This window comes from Ornithodoros turicata, unplaced genomic scaffold, assembly GCF_037126465.1.
Source record: "Ornithodoros turicata isolate Travis unplaced genomic scaffold, ASM3712646v1 Chromosome16, whole genome shotgun sequence".
In the NCBI taxonomy this organism is placed as follows: Eukaryota; Metazoa; Arthropoda; class Arachnida; order Ixodida; family Argasidae; genus Ornithodoros; species Ornithodoros turicata.
The window spans coordinates 1521895-1539517 of NW_026999320.1; the positions used below are offsets into that span (position 1 = coordinate 1521895).

Genomic DNA, 17623 nt, shown 5'->3' on the forward strand with positions numbered 1-17623 from the left:
TAAAACGCAGGCGTCGTACGGTGCATAATACAGCTAGGTACAGCTAGGTTGACTTATCTTAAGCAAACGATAGACGTGTACATAAAAACCAAGGTGTCATCCTTCTCAAAGGCGAAGTTGCAACGCAGACAGCAGCCAAAGAATGCCGGAAGCGGGAAAGAAAACACTGCTGGAGAATACGCCAGGGGAATGAACGTGTAGTATATTTCTATTGTCGGGAAAAACTCACGTGACCTCAGACGTCGGGCCAATCGTTGGGCCTCGGTAGAGTAGTTTTTGCTTTGTTTTATTTTGTCTCCATGGGTGACGCGTGACGTAAAGCGACGCTGCCGAGGGGTTCTCTTTCCCTTTCCCCTCTGTTCTCTCCCCGCTTTGGCGGTTCTGGATTTTCGTTCGCATCCAGTGAAATAAATAAAACGCGGAAGCGTTGGCTCTTTCTGTTGCACAAGGTGCTTTATTTTTCAAATCACACATATGCAGTCTTCTGTATCTGCGCCAAACACGAACTTTACATGAACATTGTTTCTGAAGTTCGAGTAATATGCCGAAGCAACTTCATATTCACTGTTAGCTGATGTCTCAAGTGGAAGACTTCACAGTAGATCAGTAAATTCACTGCACAGGCACACACATTCACAAATCCAGCATGACAGGAAACATGTTCATATCCCTTTGCTGCTTGTATAGTGTCACATGTCAAGGCTGACCCGTCACAAAGGAACCTGTGCAGCTGCTAGGCCAAAAGATGATGTTCCAACCACTCAGAGTGGCATATCCATTCTATTGCGTCCATGCCGATGCTTTTCTGAAGCAGATATGAGTTGAGCAGTGCCTAGTTGATACCTGAGCAAGAAAGACCAGAATAGGGATCAGAAAACGTGGAAACTAAAAATTCTACCGGCCGAAATGCTGAGTATATGCCACAGGTGCGGTGCTATGCTATGCTACGCTAAGCGGCAGAATGGAATAGGAACTGACTTACCTGCCATCGAGTGGAAAAACACAGTATTGATCCTTCTTGAATCGTTGTCGCGCCAAGCAAGCGAAGCAGACCTGCGCCTTCCACTTATCTATCACTGAATTTGCTTGCAGAAGTATCCAAGAGGATTCGAGTTTTGCAGAGTCGGTATCGACGGGCACTAAAAGCCATCCAAAGCGGTACCGGCAAAGATGCTATGCGTGCGTCCCTGCTGCACCATATTTCGAAACTTTACGGTGAACTGCTCCGGCACCCCAGACACGGCGGTGCCCGCTTTCCCGCGCCACGAAAATGTTATAATTTCAAACGGAACAATGAGCGCTCGCAAACCAGGGGAGCGGCAGCAGGAGCCAATAGGATGCTCTCGGTAGAGAACTCGCGCTTCGACGTAAAAATTTTGACGTTTCATGACGTTTGATGACGCGAAAGGCTCGCAGCGCCTCACTTTAGTCCGCAAAGGAACTCGCGAGTTTCGTCCCCTTGAATACGCGGTGCCATGTCACTCCTCACCGGCGGAGCGCGGAGCAACGTAGTACGCTCCAACGAAGGCACGCATATTCAGCCGGCACACGCATTATTCAACAAGCACACGAGTATAAGGTTCAGGAGGCACACATATTATTCAGCGGGCACAAAGCCGTTTCATACCAACGTGACTGCTTTGTACCTGCTGAAATTTGGCGATGAGGATCGCTGTGCTTGCTATTTGATAACCGTTACGGCTGCTCCCAGGCGGTTACGGCTGTGTACCGGCTGCACTTTCTGAGGGAACTTTGTTAAGCGACACGTCTCCGTCACAGGATTTAGAGTGTATACAGTTCACTCCTCCCCGTTCTCATTCCCCCCTCACGACCATAAAATTATCCGCAGAATTCAGCCGGTACGGAGTCCATGTGGATTAGGCCCGGGAAGGACAAAAAATGATTTGTGTAGGGGATTTGTACAGTCCGGTACAGTACAGTTTACCTAGCCAATAACTGGGTGCAGACAACAATCAGCTTCATCGCTCCTCCCACGTAGCACTCGCGTGTGGAATGCGTGTTGTCCTTTACCGTAGTTTCCCAAACCTTAATAGCGTTACCAAGCACTACAGGGAATTTTCTTGCAGTGTTTGTGGTTGCTCTTCGTTCACTACCTGCATCAGTTTGTCAACCGGCGTGTGTTCCGCATGTACGATTTGGCTGTCGCATTCATTACGTCTGAGGATGAAGTGCTGGCTACCGTAAAACGTTTCATAGAATCTGCACAAATAGCGGAATTTGTGCGTGAAGAAGCGGTCAACAACAAGCTACAGGTACGGCGTTTATGTTGTAACCAAATGTTGAACCACTTCGGGTACGACTTTGACTCGTGACATTGTTACAACATTTTGGGGCGATATGATTCATAAGCTTTCGGGCGTAGGATATTACACTAGAAGTAATCAGTTGGATTTCCAGCGCTAGAGTAAACTAGCGAAAGTAAAATGGTTGTAAATTGTTGGAAGAACCTTGCATTCTGCTAATTGCTGGCAGGAGCGCCCGTAGGGAGGCGCTTCACGAGAACAACGCAGAGCTAAGGAGGTATCTCTCGCACATATGAGAGCATGTGCGGCCCAGAAGCAATACATAACAGTGGATTGCATGTTTTCCGTGGATTGCATGTTTCATTGATCGGAAGCCACACGATAAAGAAGCCATCACATCAGATAGCAGCAGCGTGATGCCAACCACCCCAAAAGAATATGCGATTGGCCTATGTTACCGTGAACACCTTGCGATGTACTAAAACTCGCTGCTGAAGAATTCGGTGTTTGAGGATTAGGTATCGCCCTCACAATGGGTCCAACGATTTGTAGGAACCAATGATAGGCAAAGTATGATTTGATGCAACACTGTCTTACGAATCACAAGTAAAACGCTGGAATCCTCAGGACGACACTCTAGACTGTTGTGCGGTCTGCGACCCCCAAATACTGACTGTCCATTAACGTGTCTGAAGCGGACACTCCGTGTAGCATTGCACAGAGTGTATAATCAGTGAAAGAACCCAAACAACGAGAAAATGTGCACGCAATAGAGCCGCCGCTATTACTTGCGTATTTGTCTGTCTGTGAATATAACAAACAGCCCGGTTCGCGCTCATTTTGTTATTGATTTCGTTGTTATGATGCTGCCGTCGTTCCGTTGCAGCAGTGTCGTTTTTTCCTCACATCCATAAAACGAAATCCTTTTTAGGGTTGCAAGTGACCGCGAGCGGGAGAAAAGCAGTTTATGTTGGCCACGGAATTCAGCAGTTTCTTGTTTGTAAACCGAGCGCAGAGGTTATACACGAGAGGAACACTCTTAATATTTGAATCTGATAGAAAAATTGTGGTAAGAGAGCTCGGGGTGACGTCTGGTGGGAAATAATGCCCAATTCGTCAGGCGACAGCGATCTATATGTCGGACACCTGGGTGCCGTCTAATGTATTGCTTCATAAACGAAAGCGTGCTTGGCGAACGAAATACAATCTCGACAGGTCATGGTCACACGTCACAGCAAACTTCACCGCATACGTGACCTTAAACATTGCCGCGCCCGTGATCGCCGGCCAAACCGTTTGCAAACAACGCGTTTAATTCCTCTGTGTGCCTTATTGGACGTTTTTCGATCCCGTTAATTATTTTTATCCGATATTCTCGCAGCAAAAGGCACAGTTTCGTACTTCAGCGCTCGTGCTGCTGAGCGCTTTCAAAGATGTGATGGCGACCCCGCTTTAAGATGCACTGGGCTAAAATGTCGCTGAAAAAAGAACCGTATATTTTACGCTAGAAAAATATTCTCATCTCTTGACTTTATGCCAACGCGAATATGGCGGCAAGTGATAACGATATGTAAACAAAGTCACACTACCTCAATACGACGTTGCCTATGACGTATGACCACGACAAGATGGCGCTTTTCCGAAAAGCACCCGCTTGAGGGTAGTTACAAAGATGGCGGGTTTGTGTATCCCTTGCGGTAGCATACTTGTGGTATCTGTGAATGATTTGTTGCTGCTGATGGCTACGTAGCCGGCATTTTTTTTTTATTTCAGACAGTGTTACACGCATGCAATTTAGTTTCCCGCTGTACCTGACGAGCAATTGCAAAGTTGATGACATGGAGGAAGGAATGGGAGGAGGCGCGCTATCGCACCGAGAAGTGTAGCTGGCCGGGCAACTTGATGGGCTTGGTATCGCCAGAAGCGACCGCTAGAGGAGTCCCACGGCTCTCTTCTTACCTGCATGTGTTAAAGTACGTTCTGACGGCAGTAACGATAGGCAATGATGGGGGGGGGGGGGGGGTCACGACATCCAGGCCCCCCAGATCCACCCCTGGACGATAGTCCCCTTTGCCTGTACCTTCCGACGCCACTACCTACAAATCGTAACCAATTTTCAAACAGCCCAGCTGACACCTCCTACCTTTCGTTACTATTTACGAAAAGCTGATTGATAAACCAAAACATTTATGATTTCTTCACAACTAGGTTGCAGCTCACGCTAAGGATACTGAATTGTCTCGGTTGAGAGAATTAACAAATATAATATGATGCCTCGTTAATCCCGAACAAAATGACAACAGGGATTTCCGCGCCTCGGACCTATACTGGATCGCCTACTTATTTTATGCAGTTGTTGAAAGACATAATCGTGGTCCAGCAGCACTATCCAGAACTCGAGGGGTTTGCGCGGTCACGACAAGTGGCTCGCAAAATACTGAACTCGTCCCTGTCAGCGCTCGAAGACCTCGAGAAGTCTGGCCTCGTAGAACAGCAGCACTTCGATAAAGTGCATGCGGTAAGTAAAAACACATATCACTACGTGTATGTACCAAATGCCTAAGCTTGGCTCTACGGAAAATGGAGAACGAGACAAAAAGGAGCTTACTGGGAGAGGGAGCGATATTGTTCAATAGATGATATGATATTAATGATATTAATGATAATCTTAAACGGATCGTGCTAAGTGACACCGAATTACTTTGTGAGCGCAAACATTGCCTCACGAGGAGTACGGGTCGTTTGACTATATATATCGTAGCTAAAACCGCGCCGACAGGGAGCAAAAGGGGGGTTTTGGTTGGGGGGTGCGGTGGGGTAAGAATTATGTTAGGAGCAGCATAACAAGTCGGGAGACGAGTTCAACTTCTCCTCGTTTTTTTTTCTTTCAAACAAACAAAGAAACAGGGAGCACTAGGAGGATAACGCTCATTCAATGTCTGGGGGCCATATGCTTTGGACATGATTGGAGTAGATACTAGTCTGCTAGCATCAAGCGCTTTGCGGCATAAATAAGCTTCCGTCGGCGAACGCCGTGCGCTGCCGCGGCGCCCGGCCATTTCAGGTTTCGATTCATTTGTATAGCGAAATTCAGGGATGGATTTTTCACAGCACGCGCTCGTTTCAGGATTGTTGAATGATTGGCTTTCAACCCCATGAGCACTATCTGCAATTCTGTTACCTCGCTTTTGTCCAGCATTCCCCAGTTAGAGAATTCGCCGCATGACTCATCTATAAAAACGACATCCATGCTGCTCACATCGGCTTTTACAAAACAAAAATAGAAACCATAAAAAGGCGCACCCTATAACGTAGTGTAGTTAACGATCACCTTTTCGCAGATACTCTAGTACATAAATGTCTTACCAGCTATCAGTTTTTAATCTAAACATAAGGCAAGTTTGGATTCTCATTTCATGGCAACACGGCCAAGCGCTCGGAAATTGCTAGGTCAGCGCCCAACCTGGATCTCGCGGAGGCTGCCAATCGAACATGGCAGGCGATGTTTTAGTAGCCGCCTGCACTAAAGCGAAACGCACCGCTCCGAAAACATTCTCGCCACTGGCCTGTCGCCAAATTGGCCGCGTAATAGTAGATACGTAAATATTTGTTTCGTCATTGGTCTCCGAGAACTGGCGTCACTGTTCCTTCGCCCGGGTTGGGCGAGAGCCATTTGATTGAGGAGCGAGGATCCGGACTGCCGGTCGAACGGAGGAGAAAGAAAAACGACGTAGAGGCATGTCCATCCACACGTGTTCTCCCGGACTGCAACCGTTGTGCTCGCAGACGTTAGCGAGTTGTTTCGAGGGTTTTGAATGCTTCAGATTTAGATTGTGGCGAGCAGGTAATGTGCAAACTAGGGATGTGTCAACCGAATGCGCGAATCCTCGGGTCCTAGGCAGGGATTCTAGATTCGGGAATCCCCATCCCACTGACCAAAATAGCGAATGGAATCCACAAAATACGTTTGCTTGTTCCTTTTTCTAATTGGCGCCTAAGCCTTTTCCAAGTCCGCCGAGCCTCATTGGCCGATGGGTGTATTCTTGTTTGTGTGTTTACATTGCTCTGGACTCAAAAAGCGTTCCTGCAAGAACTGTTACATTACAAGTTTAAGCGCAATGTGGTTTTGCTTTTGATTGTTGGTTAGGTTGATGGAAATAATTCAGACTCGAGATTTTATGTATTTCTTGTAGTCGATCAAAAACACGTTAAATAAATTACGTTTAAGAACTATATGGGTGTATTTTATCCTGAAACTGAACTATTATTTAATTTGTTTTTCATTAAAGAACGGTATCATATTCTGCTTCAGAACACTTTTCACTAGAATATTTTTTTTCTGACTTTTTCAACTGTTTTAAAGAAAGGATTGGAAAGGTTCGTGGCTTCGCAGAACCTTGCTTGCATTCGGATTCGATTCGGATCCGGAAAATTCTAGATTCGTCCCACCTCTAGTGAAAATGGAGTGGCACATCGAGCTAATCATCACAACACCGGAAAGACGAACATGACACGGAATCCTTGCACCTCCAATGAAAGCAGAAATCGTTCGTGACGAAGTCTGCACTCCTTTCGATGTCCCGCAAGTGAACGGTAAAACAACCTTGGCTACTTTTTGTTACCGAAGGAAGTAACACAGGTTTATCCTGTGAAGTGTATTGGGTACAACATTTACGAGTCACTCTGTACGTTACAGGCTTTTCACCGCCATCGCTTTTGTATTTATCTGCTTTTGGCAAAACACGTACGCTACTCTGCAGCAAGCGCGGAAGAAAAGCATACAAAGGTGGTGATGGGGGAAGGGGCATCCGCCGGAAGCTCTCATAGTCGCAGTGGTCTAGGGAAAATGGCAGGCGTTCAAACCAAGTGATCTCCAGGAGTCATTGAGAGCGGTCAAGATCAGCAGCGCGGGAAAAAAGTTAGGGTCAAGTGCGCTTGCGTAGACCCAACCTACCCCCTAGACCCAACCTACTTTTCATTTCTCTCCCCGGGTTTTTCGTCTCTCTTCTCGTCCCCCTTCCCCCAGCCCCAGCTTCGTCTGTCTTTCTTCCGCACTTGCTGTAGAGTAGCGTACGTGTTGCCCAAAGCAGAGAAACAAAAATGCGATGGCGGTTGATAAATAAGGTTTATTTGTCCTCGCGAACTGTTTCGGAAAAAGTTACATACATACATATATTTTCACCTCTTCTAACAGGCTTCACTGGAGGTTTAGGTGCTTCGACACCGAAGAGCAGTTCAAGAGCCAATTGTAGTTATCACACCCAGTATGTACAGGTGTACTGTTTTCGAAAACAGCTGGGACAGGTATGTCGTTGTTACCGATCGCTGCGAAGCACTAAAAATAAAATTAAAACAATTTGTTCATGATGCGTAGCTCTGAACGAAAGTCACTTTATGAATAGGCAATCGATGTTGATTTCGTATTTGGACACCAAAGCACACGTGTCGAAAACGTTCGTAGATCACAGTGAATGAATGGCTGCGTCGTGTATGATGAGCAACTAGCATACCACACACACGATTTGATTAGCGGCATATCTGAAACGCACATGTTACGGCAACGCACTGCACTATGAAACGCCTCTAACGTATAGAATGACTCGTAAGTGTTCTACGCAATCCACTTCACAAGATAAACCTACATTACTTCCTTCGGTAACCAAAAGTAACCAAACTTCTCTTACCGTTCGCCTATTGGACATTGGAAGGGGTGCAGACTTTCTCCCGAACGATTCCTGCGTCCTTTGTATGTGCAAGGATTCCCTGTCATGTTCTGTTCGTCTTTCCGCTGTTGTGATGATTAGCTGCATGTGTCACTCCGTTTCACATTAGCTGTCTGGATCATCTAAAGCAATCTAAATCTGAAGCATTCCAAGCCCTCGAAACTGCTAGCGTCTACGAGCACAACGCCTGTAGTCAGAGAACACGCGTGGCTTGACACGTCTCCTCAGTCAGCCCTCAGTGAATCTTCTAATATATAATACAGTTGTCGACATAGTAGAGAATGCCAAAACTCTCGGCGTAACTTTTTCCTGTACACTTTGTAACGACGTACATTCCAAGGCATCGCGAATTCTTGGATTTCTGTATAGACTTTGTACGCACATGACCAAACAAGTCATCATGCTGCTTTACAACTCATTAATGTACTCACGCTTTAACTATAACCATTTTAACAATAACTATTCATAACCTGTATCGATATAAACTGTATTACTACCGTAGTGCTCATAAAAATCCTTAGCTAATATATTATCACTCTTTGAACTCAAAGAGCATAGTTACCTTGATAATCATAGTGTCACATTCTTTTTGCCATATCCCCCGCTGCAGAACCAGATACAGTGAATATAGCGTTGCATATGCATCTTGAACAAATCCTCTATTGATCCATTAACAGTGCCAAAGAAAGATGTTCATATTGCATGCATTTAGTTTACATACCACGGATTCTTTTCGTGGTGCTTAAGGCTATGGCCTCACTCCTCTCTTAAAATGAGGCAACTTTGTACCAGTCCTGTAGCTCTAATTTTCGTCTGTTGGTGATGAAACTGGTGCCATTCGGAAGCTATAATTCTTGGCTTGGGGGGACCAGCGGAGACCGTCTTCCGATTTTCGCCCAGGCATGCGGTTGCGGCGCCATAAGGCCCTGAACAGGCAAATATCTCCGATTATGTATGTCTTTATGCTAATCTGGCGCAAAAAGGAGAGCAGATAGCGGCGCACAATTTGTTGCATTATGTTGTTCTATAATACGTGGAGGGTGGACCGTCTCGCTCTTACTGGTATATGACGCCGATAATCGAGAAGAGCCTTCAGAAAGACATGAAAAAATGCATTTCTTTGGCCTCCTGTTTCGAGGTGTTCTAATGTCACAACACAAGCCTAAAAGTGGCAGTGGATGTGCAATTATGCGCAAAAGAAAAACTGCTGAAAATTTCAGCATGATCGGTAGCGCACAGCCCAGGTTAATACAGTTCGGAAGCCACACGCACACATTCCAATACATTCCGACCAAACCGAAACTATACAAGATTTTCGGTAGCCAAATCGTGGCGGAGCATGTAACTACCGTGTCATCAACTCCAGTATTCTGCGGAAGGTGGCGCTTGCGTCACATCTGTTTGTTACGTCCCGTTGCTTACGTCCTGCTGTCTGCTGTGCTGCTGACTCATTCATCCAAGCACTGGCGTTGAAGCTGTCGAGGGTCCGGCATTCCTCGCCGTGTTGACAGTCGTGTTGTGATTTGAACTATTGATATTGCGGTAGGCTGCACGTTCATAGTATCGTTGCTGCTACCGCGTCGCACAAACTGGAAACGTACGGCAATGACACGGCCGTGCAAGAACCCACGGAAACCGCGGAGTTGCGGTCGGAAATCAGTCCGTAAGCTCTGTCGGCAGCTGGCGAAGGAGAAACGGTAAGTCGCAACTTTGTACTAGTGCAGTGCGCATGTGCGCTGATGCGTTTGCGCTGATTTATTTGTTCTTCGTTCAGTCTGAAAACTCCACCGTCACCTGCGGACAACCAGTGCGAAGCAACGCCCGTGTCAGACTGTCCATGTGTGTGGGTGTGGGTCTTACGTGCACGACGCGGGACAACACGCATAAAAATGAGCTGGGACACCAGACCTACGACGAGCATTACACGTGGATCCCTTGCGGCCACAGATCGGCAAGCACAGGACTCGCGAGATGATTCTGGATTTCACACGACGGACATCGAGGACATTCCGGATATCCCCGTGGAAACAGGTGCTCCAACGGCGTCCGAAGAAGATTGAAATCTCGGTCGGAGGATGATTTCCCCTGGTCACTTCATCGTCTTAGCGAAATGGATAAGCACGCGTGTCCGGGCCGTTTTGGAAAGCGTTTCACATTTGAAAAGGAAAGGAAGGTTGGTTTGTGGTCCGAATTCATTTACAAATACCACGGTTGCAGTGAAGTCCCTTCCCGGAACCCACATCTCTGGTGGCTGACGAAAAGAAGACTGGAGTAAACAATGCTGGTGTTCGGGCTACTGGGTTCTGCAGCTTCGAGGAATCTTTTTCAGTGCTAGGGGTGCCCAGAGTGAACAAGGGTGCCTCCCTGAGGAGAGAGGAGGCACTGGGGGAGGTAGGTAACACATTGTTGACGTCTAATCTTAATCGGCACTCTTCCAAAAGTAATCTGAGAAGGATGCACGGTGACACGAGAGCACTGTTTGCCATTTTGGGTTCCCCATTCTTTGTTTTCTCTGTTTATATCTCATTCATCACTGGGAGGCAGTTTTCATGAAGTTCATCATCCTGGCTGGAAAGGAGGAAAAGGAGCTTGCAGTGGCAGCTGGGGACGTTTGTAAAGATGGTATCACAGCCAACATTAAAGTGATCGTTGACGGAGGTTGGTCACACAGAAGCCACGGCCACAGATACTAAGCTTCTTCAGGTGTTGCTGTCATCATCGGAGCAAGAACCAAGAAAATCCTGCACTTAGGTTTGCGCAACAAGTTCTGCAGCTACTGTGAATACCACAAGGTAAGGGAACTGTCATCCCATCACACAAGTGCTACAAGAACTGGGAGAAGGCTTCGACTGCCACGGAAGCAGGCATCATTGTTCAAGGCTTCCAGGTGAGTGAGCAAGTTCATGGGCTTCAGTACAGAACACTAGTCGGGGATGGAGATTTTTCGGTATACCATCAAGCGATGACACACTTACAGTATGGGTACCTGGTACAGAAGAACGAGTGTGCAAAGCATGTTGTGAGAAATTATACAAGCCGGCTATACAAGCTCCGTGAAGAGAACTCGGAAAACCAGAAGCTCCTGGCTGTTCCTCGTTTGAAACGCATTTCTAATGGTGACCGAAAAGCAGTATCGCAATATGCGCAATAGCAATCTAAGTTCTAACGGCACGATGATTGAGAGGGAAGTACTTCAACGACAGCTCACTAGACAACTTCAGGCAGACCTCATCAATGGCCTGAAACATGTGTACGGCTTCCATGACGATTGCAAAGATTACTTCTGTGATGGAACGAAAGGCACCGAGATGTTCAGCACGTTGCCATACGTCTTTCAGACGAAGCACACGAAGCTACTCTCTGCAACAAATATAATTGCTGACAAGGCAGGCCGCCTGATTACGAATGACACAAGCAACCTTGCTGAGAATGTGATGTCATTCGAGGCAAAAGTTTCTGGTGGTAAGCAGGTAAACAGGAGTCAGAAGGGTTCATACCAACAGACATGCTACGGTGCAGCACTCATTTCCAGTATGGGCCGTCGTTGCAAGGCATTGCAGTCAGAGGCCTTACAGGTTGGAGCCCTTCTGTGTCAGTGAAGAAATTCATTGCAAAGAGAGAACAAGCTAAGAAAACGGCGACTGCCAGGAAATGGCGGCTGGAGGAGGAGTTTGCCAGTGGCTTGAAGGCAAAGAAGAGGAATGTAGGTGACGCTACATCTAATGCACACTACGGGGAGCATTGCAAGCAACCAGATATGCCACCAATACAGTATCAAGAAAAATCGTCAGCGCTGCTGTCAGGATTGCAGGTAGGATCCCGGGAGAGGGATGAAATTGAAGTTCGCACCGCAGGCGCCAAACTTGGCATGGATGATAGAGCGCAAGAACCGACTACCACCTTCGAACTTCGGTAAAGTTTGTAAGAGGAGAAGGACCACGCTTTGCAGCAACCTTGTGAAGCAGCTTGTGTACCGTAGGCCGTTTTCTACAAGTGCTACAGAGTATGGGAAGCAGAATGAGGATGTTGTCATCAGATTGTATGAAGCATAACCAAACTGCCATGTTCAGAAATGTGGCTTATTTGTTGATGTACAGTACGGGTTCCTGGCTGCATCTCCTGCAACTGTGCTCTCGTGGCAATTTCCGGCCTTTCCGGCAGACTCTTTGTTCCTGCTCTCCGAATGGAACAAATGGACTACGGAAACGCTGCACGCGCTTCTTCTTGCACGCTGCAACTTCTTTTGCTTCTTCTTCTTCTTTTTTTAATACGACGTCAAGGGTCGAGTAGTTGTCTCGTGTAGTGTAACGCCGAGTTGTTCTTCGGAACGTCGATGACCCATGTTCCAGGGCTTTTCTTGTGTCTTCTCCCACAAAAGTCTTCGAACACTTGGAATACGTAATGCGAGCAGGAAATAGACCACCTTGCACGAGATTTCGGACCACTGTCCTGCTGCAATCGGTTCAGCATGGCACGCGGCCAGAGGACAGATGACTGAGGGAAATAATGGGAAAGGGCGCGCATTCACATTTTTTCGGTTGTTGTACCACATGTCTAATTGTGAGAGCAAATCGTGGGAGGGGAAAGAGGGGAACGCACAATAAGGTTGTTATTCGAAACGTGTCTTTTGTGTGCTTCCTTGTTTGTCATTCTCGCATTCTCGCAACGTGTCCCAGGCGTGACATATTGGCTTTGGCTCATAATCGTTGTTGTGGACGGAACTAAAAATCGTAGAACCCTATTTTTGTGCCTAGTGAGCAATACGTGCATGTAGTGCACCTGTGGACCAAATCTAGCGGTACAAGGAACGACTGTACCGGTTCGCAGGATTTGCAGGTCCTTAGGAGTCCTTCCTAATAAGGAAGATATTAGGATTCCCTTCCTAATGAACGACTGTAGCATTTCGTGCAGCACTATCTTCGGTACGCAAGCAGCCCTGGTCTCAAGCGAATGCATTATCGACATAATTATCGTAATGAACCTAATTATCGCCATAGGTTTGAGTCATATAGCAACTGCGCACCTCGCTGCGCATGCAGATTCATCTTCGGTTACTACAAGTGTCACTGACATCCTGCGTGTTAGTTAAAGCCGCTAGGGGCTACTTCTCCTCCGTCTCCAAAGCACACGCTTCTTCGTCTTGTTCCTTCATCTTTTCTATTTATTTGCTACATTGTTTTCTAATCGAACGGAAGGAACCGGGTTACGCACCATCTTGTCTGCTCCCAGTCGCTTCGGTCGGCAGTGTTGTGGCCGCTACGCTTAGGTAACTGAGTACCCCTATTTGCTACTCCTCTAACACGAAGGGCAATTACTAGCATCGCTACTCATTCCGAAATGTAGCGCGGTACCGCTACCGGAAGGAAATATATAGCGGCGCTATTGCCAAGCTGCCTTGTAAGATACTCTTTTTATGACGAACATGTAACCATGATGAGTAGAGCCCACATAACGCTTAGGCAATAAAATATTGTTTTATGCGGGAACAATAAGCACGAGAACTGTCGAAAACAGCTCTGAAATCTTCATTCTAGACAGGATAAGTTGGCACAGAAATTAGAAAATGTCACTTGATCATGCCGGATTCTGAGACTTCAGACACTGATACCGCCTTGTTGAAGTGAAATGGCGTGGAATACGAGTTACGTCTTTTGTTTTGCCCACTAAAGCAGCGGGAAAGTAGCGGCAGCAGCATCGGACACGGTACAAAAATTTCTAACTACTGCAAAAAGTAGCGAAAACAGCTGCGCTGCTAGTAGCGCCTCTACGCACAACATTGTCTCTCGACAGGGAAACGCGTCCAGCCACACGCACAAAACACAAAAGAAAAACCCGTCCCCGAATTACGCACGTGTGTGCCGTCATGTACCGCCTATGACTAAATTCAGGCGTCTGCACCATGATAAACATTCGTTATATAGGCAAGGGGAAGGCATGCTACGTTGCAGGCGTTTTGCTACTAGAATTTTGCAGTACGACGATAACTATCTTATTTCAAGACAGTTTGTGAAAATCTAATTTCTCGAATTCAGCTTTGAACCTTGCAGAAGAAGCCTCTGTTTATCGCAAACTGAGTACAATCAACTTTTGTCATTTCACAAATCATTAACTCGAACTCGAATCGAGAAGTCGAATAGAAAAAAAAAAAGAAAACAAAAGCGTGACATTGTTTGCTCCTCTCGTGGCCCTTTTCCACGGCCGCCGGTCTACCTATAGGGACAGGTCAGATAGCGTAAAATCTCAGATTTCCCAATTTCCCTTCGTTTATGCGATTAAACTAACCTGCAACCAACTAACGCTGCAACATCTCTACTCCCTGCACTCAAATCGAATGGAGACTTACACTGACGGCTCGGTGGCATCCGATGGGTCATCATCTGCATTTTACATTCCTGAGGAAGCATACGAACGCGGTTTCAAGCTGCTGCCCACGCTTTCATCAACCGAAGCAGAAGCCGTTGCTATCTTATCTGCTCTGCGGTACATCTCTTCGTCGACACCAAGAGCGTGGACTATACTTTCGGATAGTAAGTCAGCCTTGGAGGCCGTGGCATCGTATTCGCCCAAGGTTATCAATGACATCTACACGGAGATCGTTTGCCTGCACGCCAAACTATCGTCTCTAGGTCACAGTGTGTGGTTCCAGTGGATTCCGGGCCACGTTGGTATCTTGGGAACGCGTTCACGTTGGGAATGCCATCGCCGATTCTGCGGCCAGGTCTGCTCGTGCTGCTGGGCCTGTCACTTCTGTCCAACTTACCCAGTCTGCCTGTCAGCTAGCCATTCGCCCATACTGCAGAAATAGCTCTCAGGCCTTCTTTCAAGACGCTGCCAGGACCAACCCTTTTCTGCACTCGATTGACCCTACGATGACCCACACACTGGTAGGCCGCTACCCCAGGGAGGAAGAGTCCCTGCTTCATAGGCTGCGATTGAATGTGGCGCGGACTCCACTGCTCCTCTTTAAGATGGGCCACCTTTCGTCACCCAACTGCCCCACCTGTCATGTTGAAGGAGACATCCCGCACTTACTCCTCTACTGCACTCGTTACCACCAACATCGTCTCCTCCTACGGTCGCGCATCGCTCGCCTGACGGTTTCGGACTTATCTCTAGCTACGTTGCTCGGCCCCACACAATACAGTCAGGTGACAAAGGCACTTGCCCAGTTTCTGCGGTCCTGTGGCCTTCTGGGTGAACTGTGACCAGCTTCATGTTTGTTTTCCTCTTTGTTCTTTTGTTTTTCTTTTTTGTTTATTTGTTTTCCTTTTTGTTTGCCGTTATTTTTCCCTTTTTTTTCCTGGGAATAGCAAGCCGCCATACCGGTGGCTAACCTTTCCCTCTTATTTTTTTATATATAATAAACATATCCCCCCCCCCCCCCCCGTTGCATTACTGACGTCTATTCTTGTCATTTACGTGCGCAGTGTGGGCAGCCGCTTTCGTTTCTCGAACGGGTAATTTCCTGCCTGCCTTTTCAACCACTGCCATCTCCTGCCGCTCCTGCCTGGCCTTTTCAACCATTTGCCATCTTTCCAGTCCATTGTAATCACTTGCCTCGAATATTTTATTATGCTCGCGTCACGGAAAATGTGTGATCAACGACATTCGTCTGTAGGGAATATAATAGGGAAATTTGATTTCAATATTGGAACTTTTAAACTTGCCGAGTCAACATGTTCTCTTCTTCTTGTCACAAATAGAAAGCGCGTGTAGGGTTTTCGACGTCCCATGACATTCCAAGTACAAGTCCAAGTACATTTCCCGATTTGATGGTTATTGGCAAAAAAAGAAAAAGAAGGAAAGAAACGATATTGAAAGACGCGTAAAAACTGCCGTTCGCCTTCAAATTATATCCAGCAGCCACACGAGGAAGGCACACTATGACCTCAATGCTGAACCAAGCAAGCTAACAAGCAAAACAACAGGTATCTGGAACATCACTGAGAGAAAGAGACAAAAAGGACAATCAAGAGGACAAATCAATTGTTTTCGAGGTTCAACGTATTAGGCATTTGTCTCTCTCTTCTTCTTCTTCTTTTCTTTTTTGTCAAAAGTTACTGTCCCGTTTTCTGATATTGAATGGAGTTTGTCGGACAGTTCCTTTTTCATGACAAGAAGAAAAGCAAAGGAAACAGAGAGAACAATACATATCAAATCTTGATAAAATTTACCGTTTTTTGGGGCGGAGGGGAATTGATAAAATTACATGATGCATATGCTATGAGACTGCCTCAGTGTGAAGTATTCTGGTCTTTCGCATTTGCACGATCTCGAAAACATGCCGTAAAACGTTTCTTCCATATCGCAACGTCCTTGACTTTTGCGAGTGAACATGTACGCCTCCTTATATATGTGGCTTCCCAGCCAGTAGTTCTTCTTATGAAGCCACATAAACATGTTAGTAACTTAGTAAGATAAAAATAAAAATATGGTATTCCTGTAACCATGTCAACTATTTTAGGAAAACCGGTGCTACGGAACCTGTGTGACCAACGCCATTTTTCCGTAGGAGAGCTTGGAACCAATTTTCGTTCCTTGATTTCTTGAATGGCACTCCGAAATTTTCCAAGTCCGCATAACGTTTTGTGCCATATTACATTTACGATCTATTAGAAAATCCATTCATTCCTTGCTACAACGGTATTACACTAGAGATAAGAATAATAAGAAACAACAAAAAGAGAAACGAGAACCCCGGATTCGCGATGCTTCTGGTGATAGAGCAGCAAGGTTATACATAACGGAATCAGGAAGGGGCCGGGTGGCTGTTTTCAAAATTACGGTTGCTACATGGCTGAAATTTCATGAAGCCGAACTATCAGAAGGCATAAGGAAAGGAATTATAAGGTATTGTAAACTCAGAAAAGTCGAAACCGGAGAGAGAGTTCTGGTTATTTGTAAAAAGAAATGAAAACAAAAAGCGTGCAGCGAATGCCACCACCGAGGTGAATCTCCCAAAAATCTGATTGCGCGCTCCCAACACACACTTCAGCGACACACGAGGAGCTGACGTGGCATATCGTATCACAAAAAATGCAGCAGTGCATTCAACACTGCAACACAGTGCAACAGTGTAATTCACCTTCCTGAAGTTGTACAAGTTGATGCGTAACTTTCCCATCAAGACAATTGCAGGGGGTGGCAATTTTAGTTCATAACGTATGGAGTTCGGGGTCAACCCCGAGATGCTATGAGGTTAACCAAATAGACTGCGACACATTTTGGTGGAAGGTAGTATCCTTTCCTCCCTCCATCTCTCTCGCGTTTTTTTTCTGCTGTTTTCGTCAAAACCAACTACGTTGCTGCTCAACGTCTCTAATGCCGCTCATAAAATTTACATGTTAATAGGGAAAATAGGCGACATAAGACGGACGACAAACCTCTCTTTCCCAGGTAGACCAGTCGCCAGGCCATAAATAATGAATATGTAGCCTACTATTCAATTGTTGTTATTATAATTTAATTGGGGGTTTATGTATACGAGAGAACTGAGGTCATGAGCGACGCCACAGCGGCCCGGTCTACTCAATTGTTTTACGCGTCGTGCACCACTCACACAGCGTTGCAGTAACAATGTCAAAAGCATAAAAGAAGGAAAGCGCGTCACGGAAAACGTGTGATCAACGACATTTG

At 46.4% G+C, this 17623-nt stretch overlaps 1 protein-coding gene across 1 annotated transcript in view; it reads left to right on the forward strand.

The window, feature by feature from the left end:
- The window catches only part of LOC135372661 (uncharacterized), a 260959-nt gene that overhangs the window by 140374 nt on the left and 102962 nt on the right, over nucleotides 1–17623 (forward strand). Inside the window, exons 14-15 of the mRNA XM_064606160.1 lie at nucleotides 2088–2273; nucleotides 4618–4782. Of these exons, the coding sequence (XP_064462230.1) occupies nucleotides 2088–2273; nucleotides 4618–4782 (351 nt within the window). The remainder of the gene's footprint in view (nucleotides 1–2087; nucleotides 2274–4617; nucleotides 4783–17623) is intronic.